The sequence below is a fragment of the Melanerpes formicivorus genome, unplaced genomic scaffold (genome assembly GCF_026170545.1).
Source record: "Melanerpes formicivorus ecotype bairdi unplaced genomic scaffold, bMelFor1.0.p_v2 SCAF_23, whole genome shotgun sequence".
NCBI classification, from domain to species: domain Eukaryota; kingdom Metazoa; phylum Chordata; class Aves; order Piciformes; family Picidae; genus Melanerpes; species Melanerpes formicivorus.
In genome coordinates, this window is record NW_027142375.1 from 4,719,609 (window position 1) to 4,738,100 (window position 18,492).

Genomic DNA, 18,492 nt, shown 5'->3' on the forward strand with positions numbered 1-18,492 from the left:
AATTAAACAGGACACAAAAAACCAGAGGGGAGACAGCTGCCAAGGATACTCACAAAAGGCACACAGCAGGGCAAGGGCAGAGGAGGTAAAACAATAGTGAAAGTGCAGTTAAGTGAAAAATGAGGAAAAGGCAGTATCTCACAGACTAAGGTATTAAGGAGCAAAGCATGTCCTACCAAAAACTGAGTTCTTTTCTGGAAAGGTTCTCTGCTGTTCCTGCTTCAAATGCTTGCTACGTGAAAGTCTGCGTATGGGCTAAGAATATGAGTGCAGTATTATGTCCAAGGTGACTGGAGAAAAATGTGCCCTAGAGCTAAGTTCCAATGAGCACAGACACCTCATTAAGTGACCTCATTTTCAGAAGTGCTGAACATCTTACAGCTCTGCCCTACTTCACTACACACTTTTTTCAAAGCGCTGGGTGCTGATACTTTGCCTTACACTGCTGAGAGCCCAGCAGAGTCCAGGGGATGGTCAGGAGCTCAGAAAACCCATGCCCCTCACTTACTTGCTCAAATGACAAGCCAGCCCTGCCTTTCTGCTTCATTTTGCTCCCTACACCGCTGAGACTCTTAGAATCCAATATATAAAGATATGGTTAACCGAAATAACAGAAAATCATTCCTTTTTTTAACACAGTGAAAAGTAATGATTGTCATCTGACCCAGTCTATTGTAGCATTTAGAGCTGACAGGCAGGTTAGAGATATACCCACTGTGATCATAAAAAGGTGACACTTGAACATAATGATGCATTGCTATTTTAGACCTGAGAAAATTAACCCTATGAAAAATCAACTGCATTAAAAATAAAGAGTATTATTACTGCTTAGAGAACAGCATCAGACTGGGAGTAGGCTTCTGTTCATCATCAGATACAGATGAAATGCTCAGGAACAATACACACCAAGTGTTCTTCTATGAGGACAGACTGACTTGAAGCTGTTCAGTCTGGAGAAGAGAAGGCTTCGAGAAGACCTAATTGTGGCTTTCCAGTAGCTGAAGGGGGCTACAAGAAAACTGGGGAGGGACTTTGTAGGGTGCCAGGGAGTGATAGGACTAGGGGGAATGGAGCAAAACTAGAAATGGGTAGATTGGATGCTAGGAAGAAGTTCTTCCCCATGAGGGTGGTGAGACACTGGCACAGGTTGCCAAGGAAGGTGGTGGAAGCCTCATCCCTGGAGGTTTTTAAGGCCAGGCTGGATGTGGCTCTGAGCAGCCTGATTTTGTGTGAGGTATCCCTGCCCATGGCAGGGGGGTTGGAACTAGATGATCCTTGAGGCCCCTTCCAGCCCTAACAATTTTATAATTCAATTAGACCAAAATGCATCACTGCAATAGAAAATTGCAGGAGCTTTTTTATTGGCCTTTGATATCTTCACTGGTTTCATAATTCAGATAGTTTGTCAGTATTCCTGGTATCATAATCATTCGGGAGCTTAGAGAGCTAAAACACCCATAAATGTATTATTGAATTTCTATGGGAACATTTCTCTGAGATGTGAAGTATCTAGCTAGAATATATCTCCCTCTTTTGTTCCTGCTAGAGGACTAGTCATGTCACACGAGATGAATAAGATGAATATCTACACTATGTTTTAGATAGGACTGTCTAATTCCAAAATCTGATCTAAGAATCAAAGGGATGACATGCAGAAATCAGCACTTACTCCTTTTCTGCCAGGGAAGAAGAACTACCACCAATTTCTTCATCCTTTTTCATTCTTCAGTGTGTCAGGAACTCAAGATTTCTTCTTTAACTCCCCTATGACTAGTGTTCACTGATGCTCCAGCAGAGAAGTAAAAGTTCCTATCACTGTTTTTATAAAGCAGCAAGGAAACACACTGCCTTCTCTCTGAGCTGTTTCACAGAGTTCCTCGGGTTTGCCTCCTCAGCCTCATCTCAGGCAGGCATTTATTTACATGCCAAGCTTGAACAATATAAGCTGTCCTATTTCTGCAGGATTGCTCACAGGCTTAATTAGGAACCTAAGTGTTTGGCTGAAATAAAGCCTTAATTTCCAACAAAACTGAGTCTCAGACACTGTGCTTATTATCTGATGGAGAGCAGAAGGTGGGGAAACTTTGGGAGGAGCTGAAGCGAGGCATCAGCTGATGCTCTCCTCCTCACACTGCTTCACACCAGTGTAATGATCTGAAATAATGCAAATAAACTTTGAAGTGACATTGACACTAGGCTTGCTTAGATCAAGCCAATCTCAACAGTAGTAAAAGAACTAAAAACTGCCTTTTACAGCTCTTCAAAACTCAAGCATATATGTGCTGTGGCTGTAAGTAAAAAATGACTATGCTGCTTCAGCAGTCAAATTGCCTGCTTGTCACCCAGAGCAGGTAAGATCATTGGTTCTGCTGTAGATTCATAGAAAGGTTTGATTTGGAAGGGACTTTAAAGCTCATCTAGTTCCAATCCTGCTGCCATGAGCAGGGACACCTTCCACTAGACCAGGCTGCTCAAGGCCTCACCCAACCTGACTTTGAACACCTCCAGGGAAGGGGCATCAATGACCTCCCTGTGCAACCTGTTCCAGCGTCTCACTCTTTGTGTAAAGAATTAAGAAGGTAGTGCAGCACTGAAGCAGGTTCCCTATAAAAGTGGCAGAGGCTCCATCCCAGAAGGTTTCCAGGCCTTGGGTAGGTAAAGCCATGGTTGTTCTTCTCTAAAGCTGACAATAATCATGCCTCAAGTGAGAAGCAGATCAGCTGATCTTCGGCATCCCTGCAAATCCACATCTGTGATTCTTATTTTCCCTTCTTTCCTACTTCACTGGTGATACGAAGGCAAAATGCCACTTCATACAGTATTCCTAACACACAGCAGGCTACAGAAAGAAATGTGTTATTGGCTTTGTATTTGTTGATCTGTAACTTGGATATAAATGCAACAAACAGGATGAGTTAAGTGCCACTGTGCTGCTGGGATGCCATGACATAGTGGCTGTTACTGAAACTTGGTGGGATGAATCCCATGACTGGGATGTAGGCATAGATGGATATAAACTCTTTAGGAAGGATAGGCAGGGAAGGAGAGGAGGAGGTGTTGCCCTCTATGTCAATAGCCAGTTGGAATCAGTGGAGCTCCAACTGGGGAGGGATGATAAGCTAGTTGAGAGTGTATGGGTCAAAATTAAAGGCAGGACAGGGGAAGAAGATATTACTGTGGGGGTCTCCTACAGGCCACCTGACCAGCAGATCCAAGCAGATGAGGCCCTCCATAGGCAAATAGAAGCAGCTTCCAGGTCACAAGCCCTGGTCCTCATGGGTGATTTCAACCACCCGGACATCTGCTGGAGGGACAACACAGCAAGGCACCAGCAATCCAGGATGTTCCTGGACTGCATAGAAGACAACTTCCTCCTCCAAATGGTGGAGGAACCAACAAGAAATGGTGCTATGCTGGACCTTGTTCTCACCAACAGGGAAGGGCTGGTAAGCAATGTGAGGCTCATAGACGGCCTTGGCTGCAGTGACCATGAAGCAGTTGAATTTAACATCCTCAGGGCAATCAGGAGGAAGTATTCCAAGCTCATGACCCTAGACTTTAGGCATGCAGATTTTGATCGCTTCAGGGATCTGCTAGCCAAAGTGTCATGGGACAAAGCCCTGGAGGGAAGAGGGACCCAGGACAGCTGGTCAGTATTCAAGGACCACCTCCTCTGTGTCCAGGAGCTCTGTGTACCAACAAAGAGAAAAGCAGGTAAGAATGCTAGGAGGCCTGCCTGGATGGGCAAGGAGCTACTGGACACACTATTACTTAAAAGGAAACTCTACAGGAAGTGGAGGGAAGGACAGGTAGAACAGGGGGAATACAAGGAAGCTGCCCGAGCAGCAAGAGTCCTGGTTAGGAAAGCCAAAGCAGAGTTTGAGTTGAATCTAGCCAGGGAGATTAAAGGGAATACTAAGAACTTTTACAGGTATATTAATGGGAAGAAGAAGACTAGGGAAGGTGTGGGCCCCCTCAGAAAGGAAAATGGTGACATGGTCACCTGTGATGAGGAAAAGGCTGAGGTACTTAATAACTTCTTTACCTCAGTCTTCACTGCAAGGGCCTCTAGCCACACTCCTGATGTTATGGAAGTCAAAGCCAGGGACGGGGAGGAAGAACTGCCCATTGTAAGTGCAGATCAGGTTCGTGATCATCTGAAGAACCTGAAAGTGTTCAAGTCCATGGGACCCGACGGGTTACACCCACGGGTACTGAGAGAACTGGCAGATGAGGTTGCTAAACCCCTCTCTATTATATTTCAAAAGTCCTGGCAGTCTGGTGAAGTCCCCACAGACTGGAAAAGGGGAAACATTGCCCCCATCTTCAAAAAGGGCAAGAAGGAGGAACCAGGGAACTACAGGCCAGTCAGTCTCACCTCTGTGCCTGGAAAGATCATGGAACAGATCCTCCTGGAGTCACTACTCGCTCAAAAGAATAGTGAAGAGGTGATTGGGAACAGTCAGCATGGCTTTGCCAAGGGCAAATCCTGCCTGACCAACCTGGTGGCCTTCTATGAGCAGGTGACAAAATTAATAGATGAGGGGCAAGCAACTGATGTCGTTTACCTGGACCTGAGCAAAGCCTTTGACACTGTCCCACACCACATCCTGGTCTCCAAACTGGTGACACATGGGTTTGATTGGTGGACCACTAGATGGATAAGGAACTGGCTTGATGGCCGCACCCAAAGAGTGGCTGTCAATGGCTCCATGTCCCAGTGGAGGCCAGTGACAAGTGGAGTCCCTCAGGGATCAGTCCTGGGACCTGTCTTATTCAACATCTTTGTGGGGGACATGGACAGTGGCATTGAGTGCACCCTCAGCAAGTTTGCTGATGACACCAAGCTGTGTGGTGCAGCAGACACGCTGGAGGGAAGGGAGGCCATCCAGTGGGACCTTGACAGGCTGGAGAGGTGGGCACAGGCCAACCTCATGAAGTTCAATAAGAGCAAGTGCAGGGTCCTGCATCTGGGTCGAGGCAATCCCAGGCACAAATACAGGCTGGGCAGTGACTGGCTGGAGGATAGCCCTGAGGAGAGAGACTTGGGGGTGCTGGTGGACAAAAAGCTCAACATGAGCTCTCAGTGTGCACTTGCAGCCCGCAAAGCCAATCAGATCCTGGGCTGCATCAGGAGAAGTGTGGCTAGCAGGTCAAGGGAGGTGATCCTCCCCCTCTACTCAGCCCTGGTGAGACCCCACCTGGAGTACTGTGTCCAGTTCTGGAGCCCCTATTACAAGAGGGATGTGGAGGTGCTGGAACGTGTCCAGAGAAGGGCCACGAGGATGATCAGAGGGCTGGAGCACCTCTCCTATGAGGACAGACTGAAGGAGTTGGGGCTGTTCAGTCTGCAGAAGAGAAGGCTCCGAGGTGACCTAATTGTCGCCTTCCAGTATCTGAAGGGGGCCTACAGGAAGGCTGGGGAAGGACTTCTCAGGATATCAGGTAGTGATAGGACTAGGGGGAATGGAATGAAGCTGGAGGTGGGGAGATTCAGGATGGATGTGAGGAGGAGGTTCTTCACCATGAGAGTGGTGAAACCCTGGAATGGGTTGTCCAGGGAGGTGGTCGAGGCCCCGTCCCTGGGGGTGTTTAAGAGCAGGCTGGATGAGGCTCTGTCCAGCCTGATCTAGTATGGGGTGTCCCTGCCCATGGCAGGGGGGTTGGAACTAGATGATCCTTGTGGTCCCTTCCAACCCTGAATGAAACTATGAAACTATGAAATCCTTTGCCTAGAGCCTGCTGGCTGCTGGTAACGTTACAGATTGTTTCTCCCTAAGTCGCTTCCTGGTAGCACAAAATTCTTCTTGCCTTTTTTTTTATGCTCTGTGTGCCAGGCCCATTAGAAAAAGTCTGAGAAATCTTGTAATAGGTGAAACCTATGTACCTCCTAACAACTCTTCATAAGCAAGAGAGGATCTGCATTACAAGTGTTCTTTCAAATACAGCTGAATCAAGCCTGCACATTATACCAAGGAGTAAAGTTTGGATTCTGAAAGTTGTTCCACTTTGATCATCATGCGGTTTATTTGAAGGCTTTGCCCTCATAAACAGCCTTTGTGGAAAAGCTAGAAGAATTGAAGCCTTGATGCCAATAAAAGGCAATACACTGCACCTAAACATATCCAAGACTTAGAAATCACAGAATTGTCAGGGTTGGGAGGGACCTCAAGGAGCATCAAATTCCAACCCCCCTGCCATGGGCAGGGACACCTCACACTACAGCAGGTTGCTCGCAGCCACATCCAGCCTGGCCTTAAAAACCTCCAGGGATGAGGCTTCCACCACCTCCCTGGGCAACCTGTGCCAGTGTCTCACCACCCTCATGGGGAAGAATTTCTTCCTAACATCCAAACTGAATCTACCCATTTCTAATTTTGTTCCATTCCCCCTAGTCCTATTCACCTGACACCCTAAAAAGTCCCTCCCCAGCTTTTCTGTAGGTACTGGAAGGCCACAAGTAGGTCGCCTTGGAACTTTCTTTTCTCCAGACTGAACAACCACAATTCTCTCAGTCTGTCTCAATAGCAGGGGTGCTCCAGCCCTCTGATCATTCTTGTTGCCCTTCTCTGGATACGATCCAGCACATCCAGATCCTTCTTGTAGTAGAAGCTCAAGAACTGGATGCAGTACTCCAGGTAGGGTCTCACCAGAGCGGAGTAGAGGGGGAGAATCACCTCCCTCACCCTGCTGGCTATGCTTCTCTTGATGCAGCCCAGGATGTGGTTGGCTTTCTGGGCTGCCAAGGGCACGCTGGTGGCTCATGTTGAGCTTCTCATTCCACCAGCGCCCCTAAGTCTTTTTCCTCAGGGCTGCTCTCAAGCCAGTCCCTGCCCAGCTTATATTTGTGCTTGGGATTGCCCCAACCCAGATGCAGGACCTTGCACTTGGTCATGTTGAACCTCATGAGGTTGTCACGGGCCCAGCTCTCCAGCCTGTCAAGGTCCCTCTGATTGGCCTCCCTTCCCTCCAAAAACTTTATACTAAGTATCTTAACAGTATGTGAGCAAACTTCAGAAGTTACTAGATAAAATACACTGCAAATGATTGTTAGTCAGTAAACACAGACCAGCAAAAATGAAATACACAGGCTGATTAAAATTGTGATGGGGCAGGACAGAATATTGCATTACAGACTAATGCTGTGGGACATCACCTCTGTAATTAATTTACCAGATGGAGATTTTTTAGCAGAGTAAAGCAGCATACAGTACTTAACACAGCAATGTAAACTGTCTGTGGCTGAGCAGTCTCAGCAGTAAATGTCTGTAACCTCAAACTATTTTCTGCGTTTTAGAGCTGCAGAACTATTGCCAAGGTCATTCATGCAGGGGGCTCAGATGCTGAGGCCACGATTTTGTCTTTACCGCAGCACTGGCATTGTACATATATCTGAACAGGAATAGAACAGAACAGAACAGAATAGAATAGACCAGACCAGGTTGGAAGAGACCTTCAAGATCATCGCGTCCAACCCATCAACCAATCCAACCCACTTAAACAACTAACCCATGGCACCAAGCACCCCATCAAGTCTCCTCCTGAACACCTCCAATGATGGTGACTCCACCACCTCCCCAGGCAGCCCATTCCAATGGGCAATCACTCTCTCTGTATAGAACTTCCTCCTAACATCCAACCTAAACCTTCCCTCGCGCAGCCTGAGACTGTGTCCTCTTGTTCTGGTGCTGGCTGCCTGGGAGAAGAGACCAACATCCGCCTGCCTACAACCTCCCTTCAGGTAGTTGTAGAGAGCAATAAGGTCACCCCTGAGTCTCCTCCTCTCCAGGCTAAGCAACCCCAGCTCCCTCAGCCTCTCCTCATAGGGCTTGTGTTCCAAACCCCTCACCAACTTCGTTGCCCTTCTCTGGACTCGTTCCAGCAAGTCAACCTCCTTCCTAAAGTGAGGGGCCCAGAACTGGACACAGTACTCGAGGTGCGAGGTGTGGCCTAACCAGTGCAGTGTACAGGGGCAGAATTCCTCCTCTACTAGTTCATTCTTGGGTTTTTTTGTTTCTTGGTGGTTTGGGTTTGTTTTGTTGGGTTTTGGTTGCTTTGTTGCTTTTTAATATTACAATAAAGTTTCCTTGGACCATGTGCACGCAGAAGCAAGCAAACTTTTTTACACTGCATGCAGCAATCTGTCTGCTGCACCACCAGGGCAACTCAAGAGAAGATAAGAAAGGCATGTGCTTATTTTCTCTGACTTCTTAATGAAAACTTCCTGCATAAAAGGAAACATCTGTCATTTCACATTCTGGTCTCATCAGAGTCAATGGGAGGTTTTCCATTGATTTTGAGTAAGCCAAGTTCCTCTTCTAAATTGAAAAAACCCATTCAAGTGTCTGCTTCTTTCCAAGGGCCCAGCAACGCCTGCTGGAATGGTTCATCTCAAATCAGGATACTCCTGCTGACTTCTGAGCAGATTCTTTACTTATACATTCGAAATACTGCAACAATAACCTGTGTGGTAGTTTTTTGGCTGATGTCTAGGAAATTTTCTACAGATTTTGAGTAGAAGGTGATAGAAGGTAAATAAATCACCATTGGATGCAAAGGGAAAGTAATTATAGGTTCTAAATGATCCCATTGATCTGGTAACTAACATAAATTTAGTTGTATAAACTACTCTTTTCTCTTTCTTGGCTCTTTGCTCTACTGGATACTTGCTGATTGCTTCTGCTGGCTTGCTGACCTTGGCTGTGTTTCTTTGTTGTGGCTAAGTACTAACAAGCTACTCTCTACTTTTCTCCCCTTTCTCTTTCCCTTGTCCAGGGGGAGAAGAGAGGGATGCTACTGGTAGCCCCCTGGTTTTGTCCAGGGGGGTTCTTGTGTTGTTTATAAACTGTAAATACATGTAAATGTTGTATATTTTGTACAGATTCATTGCATTTCATATTTCCAGATTTTACTTCTAGTAAATATAGCTTCACTTGCTTCCACTGGCCTAGTCTGGCAATTTTATTTTGGGGGGGGGTAATTCTCTCAAATTAATTGGGGGGTAGTTTCAACCCAGCACGACCTTTAACACACTAGAAAACAGTGTTCTGAGGAGCAATTCTTTTTTGTAATTTAAGGGCATACTCAAACTTTCTTTGAGAAAATGCCAGCCATTCTGAGGCAGAATGTCATTCTCAGGTAAATACAGAGATGATGTCTTTGAAGTCAGCAAGATAGCTAAACATGTGTAGAAGTGAAGTCAACAAGTTGATTCCAGTCTTTAAACTTAAGACGTGCACACACACGTACCTACTGTGATCCTTGCCTGTTGGTAATGGCACTGTACTGAATTTGAAGTTGCCACAATACAAGAGACAACTTTTGCTTAGGATAGTTCTGTATCTGGGAGGGCAAAAAACCTCCATACCCAAAGCTACAGTTTCATTTAAGTTCCAGGAAAGGTTTAAAACAAAAAGATCATATTTAAAAGGCTATGATGATCTTTTGAAGTCCCTTCCAACCCCTAACATTCTGTGACTCTGTGAAAGGCTATCTTTAAGGTTTGAAAAGCTAACATTTTGACTTAGATCTATTAGAAAATACATCTGGAACAAAGCAAAAAGATCTTTAAATGTGCACTTCTGCACGGCACTCCATGTAAATTATTTTTCTAAAGGCAGACAGGAAGCCTCAAAGACCTGATAATGGTGTCTCCAACTTCCAAGCCACCACTTCAAAAATCAGCTTCTATTGCTAAAGATCAAAAATGCTATTATCTTAATGTGATTTGGTGGCCCATATAAAAAGACAAGTACACTCAAATCTGACCTTTAGTAAACATAAGAAGCATTAACCTCTACCTCTACCAGGAATCCTTCTTGAAAAATCTCAGCAGAGAAACCATGAAACCCAGGATCTACACACTTGTAAGGCAAAGCAGAGAGTCCAGCACTCATAATGCTGCTGAACTTGCTCCATGGGGAAAAAGGAAGAGTTCAAATTTCTTTGCTGTCTTTGCTGTGATTTCTACAAGCACCTAGCACACAAAATCACAGAACTGTTAGAGTTGGAAGGGACCTCAAGGATCACCTAGTTCCAACCACCTGCCATGGGCAGGGACACCTCACACTGCCTCAGGTTGCTCAGAGACACATCCAGCCTGGCCTTAAAAACCTCCAGGGATGAGGCTTCCACCACCTCCCTGGGCAGCCTGTCCCAGTGTCTCACCACCCTCACAGGGAAGAACTTCTTCCTAACATCCAATCTGAAACTATCCATTTCTATTTTTTTCGCATTCCCCCTAGTCCTATCATTACCTGACACTCTAAAAAGTCCCTCCCCAGCTTTCTTGTAGGCCCCATTAAGATACTGCAAGGCCACAATACATGTAAGTCTCTTTTTCTAAACAAGGAGAAAAGGTCTAACAGTGGCACCTTGGTAAGATACTAAAATTATTCCAATGTCTCATATACTTACAGTAGGATTTCCATATTGGAGGCTGGTATTCTTCAGCATCTAAAACAGAAGTAAAAAGAAGACAAGATATCACTCAATTGGACACTGAGTCAGGCAAGCTCTCAGCATGCACTTTTCTGCTCAGAAACCTCAGCTTGTCAGCAAGACTCCTCTGTCTTTCCCAAGAGAGAAGCTAGCTCATTTACACTGCAGTATCTCATGTGAGAGGAGAATATAAATTTCAGCTGCTTGGGGATCCAGTGTGCTTCCCCCAAATCATTCACATGTAGCAGGAATTAATTTCTTATCAATTTGCATATAGTTGCCTGACCCAACAGTGTTTTTAAAAACATAATAAACTAGACTGTTAACTACATTACTTACTTACTTGGCATGATAAATTGACAAATCACTACTGGTTTTCAGTAAGGCTTCAAAGATTTCAGAACAAGCATCAATGAATACCACACATCTTAACTAAAAAGATACACAGCTCAGGCTGGACTCCAATGCACAGATCCAGCAGTTCCAAAACCAAGATTCAGTTACACATAGAATAGAATAGAATAGAATAGAATAGAATAGAATAGAATAGAATAGAATAGAATAGAATAGAATAGACCAGACCAGACCAGGTTGGAAGAGAACTTCAAGATCATCGTGTCCAACCTATCATCCAACACCACCTAATCAACCAAACCATGGCACCAAGCAGCCTATCAAGTCTCCTCCTGAACACCTCCAGTGATGGTGACTCCACCACCTTGACCACTTCTTGAGTCCAGTAGAATATGTAATTGGCATCTTTTCCAGAAGCTGTATCAGCAATACTAAAAAGCTTAGAAAAAGAAGACTGCAAAACCTACAATTGGAAGCACACAGTGACTGCCCTCATTGACTGCAGGGGCACAAAACAGAGCTGGTAGCTCTTGTTAGCATCAGAGTTACATAATGCTGCAGAGCATTTTTTTTTAAATGTTTATAGAATCATAGAATTGTCAGGGTTGGAAAGGACCTCAAGGAGCATCCAGTTCCAACCCCCCTGCCATGGGCAGGGACACCTCACACTACATCAGGTTGCTCAGAGCCACATCCAGCCTGGCCTTAAAAACCTCCAGGGATGAGGCTTCTACCACCTCCCTGGGCAACCTGTTCCAGTGTCTCACCACCCTCGTGGGGAAGAACTTCTTCCTAACATCCAATCTCAATCTGCCCATTTCTAGTTTTGCTCCATTCCCCCTAGTGCTATCATTACCTGACACCCCAGCTTTCTTGTAGGCCCCCTTAAGACACAGCAAGGCCACAATAAGGTCTCCTTGAAGCCTTCTCTTTTTCAGACTGATTTTTGCAGAAGGAGCAAAATGTCTTTACACATATAAGCTTGAAGAGCCTGAGCTACACCTCCACACCATCCTGTGTTAAGAGAGCCCAGCAAGCAAAGGGTTCTCCAGGCTGGGAGGCAAACAGACACAACTGGAGGGCACACTCCCACTCCACAGCAAGGTGTTCAGCCTTCTGCAAAGAAAGCCTGTTGCTTCAACACCCAGAAATCCCAGCAGAGGCCAAGCTTGAACAGTAGGAGTTAAAAAAGTTACCATACCCTAGCCAGAAGGGGTGGGTGGGGTACAGGGGACTGGAGTTTGGCTCTGAACTGCCATGTTGCCAAACGCTTTGAAGAGTCATTTGCAGGAGGCATGTCATTATCCTCCTAATACTGTGCAAGTTAATTAAGGTGTTTGCTATTTACCAAACTTCTTCTTAAGTTATGCTAATATAATTCAATTGTAGTTGCATAGCTCATGCTCCTTGTCTATTTATATACACACAGACACTTTAAATATATCTCTGCAAAAGTTTGTTTACTAGGAATGTTAATCATTAACTACCATCTGCTGCTTTTAACTCTATTGTTTCACAAAAGGATGATACTGCCAATGAGTACAGTTAGTGACTCTGTGGAATAATGCCCTCAGCCAGCTTGCAGATACATTGATCAGGAAAACCCATTCAATTTTACTTTCAACTGTATCTACTTTGCAATTTTGGCAAGATTCAAAACACTCCCAGGCTGACAGAGTACTACCATGCTGTGGCAATTCAAGAGTAATTAGCCTGCAAGTTCATTATACAGAAGGATTATTTTAAATTATATGAAGCTATTCACGAGACCAGAGAAATTTATTCATGCAAGAGCTGACTAATTTTTTTCTCCTCTCACATTATAATGGTAATGTATTACTCTTTTTTCCTATGCATCTGCTCCTCCACATATAGTTTACCATAACACCATAATATTGTGTATCAAACTCCTCTATCACACTAGTGCAAGAGAATTTCTGAACCCTCTTGTTCACTAAATGTGTTTTTCCAATAGGAGAAATGCTGAGATGATGCCAATCACTGATTGTCTACACTCCTGACTTCAGAAAAGGAAATAAAGTGTGAGAAGCAATAAAAAAACCCCAGAGAGTATCAGATGTTGCTTTAGTCTTCCAAATTAAGAGGACTGTGCAAGTTGATCTACAAGTGGGCATAAAGTGCTTCCTTAGCTTCAGGCAGGCTGTTAGTGTGGAAAGCCTGCACTCTAGGTGGAGAACAATCGTCCAGAAGACAGTCATAAACCAAAACTCTCAATGGTTCTGTTTGATTTGTCATGGTTATGAAGCTTTCAGCCCGGGAAAGTGCAGACAGAACCATTCTGCAATGGCTAAAATAATTCCTAAGGGCAGCACAATCATAGGAAAACCAGCTCCTCATTGACCCTTATGAGGTACCACATGCTCTGTGATCCCATCAGCTGATAACATGCCCCTAAGACACAAGGATCAAAACTCCATATAGGTGATAATACTTATACAAGCTCTCCTGCATGACATCTGATGTCATCCATTTGTAGGGAAATCAAGGACAATTAATTTCAATACAACCTTGAGACAGAGATGATCAGGAAGATGTTTAATGAATATAGACCTCTTGCTCCCTTTGTGGAAGGAGGCCACTTCCCCCTGTCTAGATAGGAGCCACACACAACCATTCTGCACAACTGCAGGCACAGAACAACACAGAACAACAATTACCACATTTGAGTCACCAGAGGAATACACTGACTCTCCTCCATCTATGATAAGGTCTTAGGACTCCCATCCTGGATGATTAAACTAAACTTCAACAGGGGTCAAATGAGACAAATGAGTGCTGAGAGGCTGGAGCCAGGCTCTGCTCAGTAATTCCAAAAGACAGCACAAGGGGCAATGGGTGGAATTCGAGGCATAGGAAGTTCCATGGAAACAGGAGGAAGAATTTTTTTCACTGTGAGGGTGACAGAAGACTGGAACAGGCTGCCCAGGGGGGTTGTGGAGTCTCCCTCTCAGGAGATATTCAAGACCTGCCTGGATGTGTTCCTGTGTGACCTGGTCTAGGTCATCCTGCTCTGGCAGTGGGGTTGGACTGGATGAGCTTTTGAGGTCCCTTCCAGCCCCTAACGTTCTGTGATTCTGACCCTCAGTAGACTGGACTACTACAATTTGCCTTTTGTGTGTGTATATATATATATATTTCTGTTCTTTTTATTAGTATTCATTTACTATAAGGTAGCTCTACTAGTTACATCATGCTCTGCTTCCCATCTGAACGCAGCAGGTTCACAGGAATTGCCAGGAGTTTGGGTGGGTGTAGTAACATGACCCCTCAATTTCCACAGTTTCTGCCTTCAGTTTTGCACATGGCAATCATAAGATTGTTAGGGTTGGAAAGGACCTCAAGGATCATCCAGTTCCAAGCCCCCTGCCATGGGCAGGGACACCTCACACTACATCAGGTTGCTCAGAGCCACATGCAGCCTGGCCTTAAAAACCTCCAGGAATGAGGCTTCCACCACCTCCCTGGGCAACCTGTTCCAGTGTCTCACCACCCTCTTCCTAACATCCAATCTGAATCTACCCATTGCTAGTTATGCTCTATTCTCCCCAGTCATATCATCCTAAAAAGTCCCTCACCAGCTTTCTTTCAATGGTCTCAGGAAGGACAACAGACCTTGGATTTGAGCCACTTAACAAAAACAATCAATGAGTCCAAACTGGCACAAATGATGAGCACTCTGCACTGACCTCTCATTAAATGCTATTTCTAATATGAACTTTGATCATAATGCTTATCACAACTGTGCTTGGCAGCATGTGAAAAAGGGTTCACTGAGGTGTTCCTAGGTGCTAAGACAGGGTCAGCCCTCTTGCTGTTTTCTTGAAGGGTTCACACTTTCAGCAGTGACTTCTTGTTTAAATTCAGAAACTGAGCCAGCCAAGGCTGAAAGCAGTTGTCACAGGAGAAAACTCAGAGCACAAGATGAAAATCAGTTCTAGAAAAAAAGTCTGAGGGCCAGCTCTGACACACCTTTCTGAACCCAGAGAGACTTCCTTTAGAAACACTGAATGTCCAGTCTACGTGGTTTTTGTTATTTCGAAGCTTACCAATACTGCATTAGAAATTACCTTAGCAAAACCAGAAAACCCAAGGAATACTGACTGAACAGAGTGAAACTGGCAAAAAAGCCTGAGAGACTTTCACAAGCAATATCACAGACAATGCTGTTACCTCAAAGCTTTGACACGGAATGGTTGAGAAGGTTAATATTTATTAGCTCTAAAAGAGTAACTAGAAGTTAGTTGTATGCTAAGCAGAAAGGCAAGAAGAATAGAATAGAATAGAATAGAATAGAATAGAATAGAATAGAATAGAATAGAATAGAATAGAATAGAATAGAATAGAATAGAATAGAATAGAATAGACCAGGTCGGAAGAGACCTTCAAGATCATCGTGTCCAACCCATCAACCAATCCAACCCACCTAAACAACTAACCCATGGCACCAAGCACCCCAGCAAGTCTCCTCCTGAACACCTCCAATGATGGTGACTCCACCACCTCCCCAGGCAGCCCATTCCAATGGGCAATCACTCTCTCTGTATAGAACTTCCTCCTAACATCCAGTCTAAACCTCCCCTGGCACAGCCTGAGACTGTGTCCTCTTGTTCTGGTGCTGGCTGCCTGGCAGAAGAGACCAACATCTGCCTGTCTACAACCTCCCTTCAGGTAGTTGTAGAGAGCAATAAGGTCACCCCTGAGTCTCCTCCTCTCCAGGCTAAGCAACCCCAGCTCCCTCAGCCTCTCCTCATAGGGCTTGTGTTCCAAACCCCTCACCAACTTCACTGCCCTTCTCTGGACGCGTTCCAGGTGTGAATGTTGACTCCTATGGAGCATTACAGTCACCAGAAGGTTTCACACTGCAGGCAGAACTGACATGAGAGGATACTGCAGAAAACTGTCAAACCAAAAATGACAGAGTGGAACTGGAAAGTGGGAGTAAGGAAAAGCTGGTTAGCTCTGTATTTGCTTTACTCTGCACAGAGTAGAGTGGATGGAAAGCATTTTAGAAATGAACTATTTTCAGACAGCTGATGCAGGTGTGTAAAGCTGACTAAGTAGGAAAAGATTACAGAAAAGGGAGTTCTGAGAAATTGGCAAAGCTTCCAGCAGCCAGATAAAAAGTTGGGTTTTTTTTTGGGGGGAGGGGGGAAGTTATGTAGTTTTAAAGAAAGATGCAGGCAGAAGACATTATTTCTGTAAATAATGGGTGGTAAATTGTTAATACATTAGTCAGGGCCATTCTTAAGCAATTCCTGAGACATGGGCTCATGTTAATTATACAGCAAGTGGAGTTACCCATGGACTTTAAACCTTGTTCTTTACCCAGCCTGGCTCTGTACCAAAGGTGACACCTTCCTCAATGGAGTTGTGAAAGACACTGGAATGACTGATTTGGTTCATAGTACTTCCTTGTACTTTGTAAAGATGATCATGATGCTATGCCAACGCTTGTGGATGTGTGCTACCACCACTGGGACTGACCTACCTGAAGCAGGTCTAATAAAACAGTAATTATGCTAAAACTTTGATTCTTCTGACTGCCAAGACTAATAATGCACTGGAAAGAAGAAACTGTTTTACAGGAAGGATGACAGATATGTCACATGAACAAAATATTCTTGACTTAGAAGGGGAACAGTGACAAATACCCATCCTGTAGCTATACACCATGCCCAGTTCTAGATGTTCTCAAAGTACTAATGATTCCTACGACACTGAAGAGTTACACAGAGTAGTAGCAGGACAGCTACCAAAGGAGGGATCATTGCTCTTTGCTCATTTCTTCACAGCCACTAAGAAAGTGGAAAAAAGATTTCTTTCTTTTTCCTCCCTCTCATTTGTCCTTACTGAAGGATTACAAATAGCACTCTGCAGTTGCCCTTGGAAGAATTACCTTAGCCTGAATTCTCTGCCACCATTGTCTGAAGTTCAGACTTCCTTTCCAGTAACAACTCATTTTAAAACTATGACCTGTGTGTGCAAGAAAAGGGACTTGTGTGTGAGGAGGAGCCAATCTGGATGCTGCTGGCACACTGGCAGTGTGCAGACAAATGATTCAGCAGATGAATAAGTTTATTCACTATTTTTTTTCCCCCATCTTCTGTTATTATTTTCAGGAGCCAGCCTAATAACTATTAATCTTTTAATTCCTTTTGCGTATTTCCATTAAAGACACATTTCACAGTTTCACCAAAGAGACTTTCATCTTTATAGCTTTGCTTCCAAAACATTAAGTTAGCATATATTATTAAATTCCTTTGTATTATTTTAATATATGTAATTATATATCTAATAATAGCATACAACTATTGAGTAAAGGGCTGTGTGAAAGAGGAGCAGTGTTTGTACTCTTTAGGCACGGATTTTTTTCTCACCTATTTTTCTTATGTTTTCTCTTCCCACAATCAGAATGGTATTACACACTAGAATGGGGTATGGGTATCACAGGCTCCCAGAATGGTTGAGTTTGGAATGGACTTCACAGTATCACAGTATCGCCAAGGTTGGAAGAGACCTTGAGGACCATCGAGTCCAACCTGTAACCACACCTGTAACCAAGTGCCATGTCCAATCACCTTTTGAATACCTCCAGGGACAGTGACTCCACCACCTCCCTGGGCAGCACATTCCAATCACCAATGACTCTCTCAGTGAAGAACTTTCTCCTCACCTCCAGCCCAAACTTCCCCTGGAGCAGCTTGAGACTGTGTCCTCTTGTTCTGGTGCTGGTTGCCTGGGAGAAGAGACCAACCCCTTCCTGGCTACAACCACCTTTCAGGTAGTTGTAGAGAGCAGTAAGGTCTGCCCTGAGCCTCCTCTTCTCCAGGCTAAACAATCCCAGCTCCCTCAGCCTCTCCTCACAGGGCTGTGCTCAAGGTCTCTCCCCAGCCTTGTTGCTATTCTCTGGACACGTTCAAGTGTCTCAATGTCCTTCTTAAATTGAGGGGCCCAGAACTGGACACAGGACTCAAGGTGTGGCCTAACCAATGCAGAGTACAGGGGCACAATGACCTCCCTGCTCCTGCTGGCCACACTATTCCTAATGCAGGCCAGGATGCCATTGGCCTTCTTGGCCACCTGGGCACACTGCTGGCTCATGTTTAGGCAGCTGTTGATCAGCACCCCCAGGTCCCTCTCCGTTTGGCTTCTGAAGGTCATCCAACACCCCTGCTCAAAAGCATGGCCACCTGCAGCCAGTTGCCCAGGGCAATCTCTTTACAGGAGAGATGCTCCAATCTCTGCATCACTTTAGTGGCCCTTTGTTGGACTCTATCCAGCATGTCCATGTGTCTCCTGTACTGGGGAGCCCAGAAAAAAACACAGCATTCCAGGTGTGGCCTCACTAGTACTAAGGAGATGGGAAGGATCCCCTGATACAGCCCAGGATACCAGCACATGATTGTCTCATTTTCAGCTTTGCATCCCCCAGGAGCCCCAGGTCCTTCTCTGCAAGACTGTTTCCCAGCTGAGTAGACCCAGCATATATTGGGTGGATGAAGAAAGAAAGTGAGAGATGATTAAGGGTGCTTCTTTGAAAGGACAATCCTTTTTCATCATGTAAAACATGGCTGCATTATATAATGTTCACTCTGTGCTTAAAAGGTACCAATTACAGAAGCTCATTTTCATCTTATCCGAACTACTAATGGCTAGTCTTGTGGATGGCGAAGGGCT

At 44.9% G+C, this 18,492-nt stretch overlaps 1 protein-coding gene across 1 annotated transcript in view; it reads right to left on the bottom strand.

Moving 5' to 3' along the window:
• CHN2 (chimerin 2) overlaps window positions 1-18,492 on the bottom strand; it is a 216,492-nt gene that overhangs the window by 114,188 nt on the left and 83,812 nt on the right. Inside the window, exon 2 of the mRNA XM_068152369.1 lies at window positions 10,417-10,455. Within this exon, the coding sequence (XP_068008470.1) occupies window positions 10,417-10,455 (39 nt within the window). The remainder of the gene's footprint in view (window positions 1-10,416; window positions 10,456-18,492) is intronic.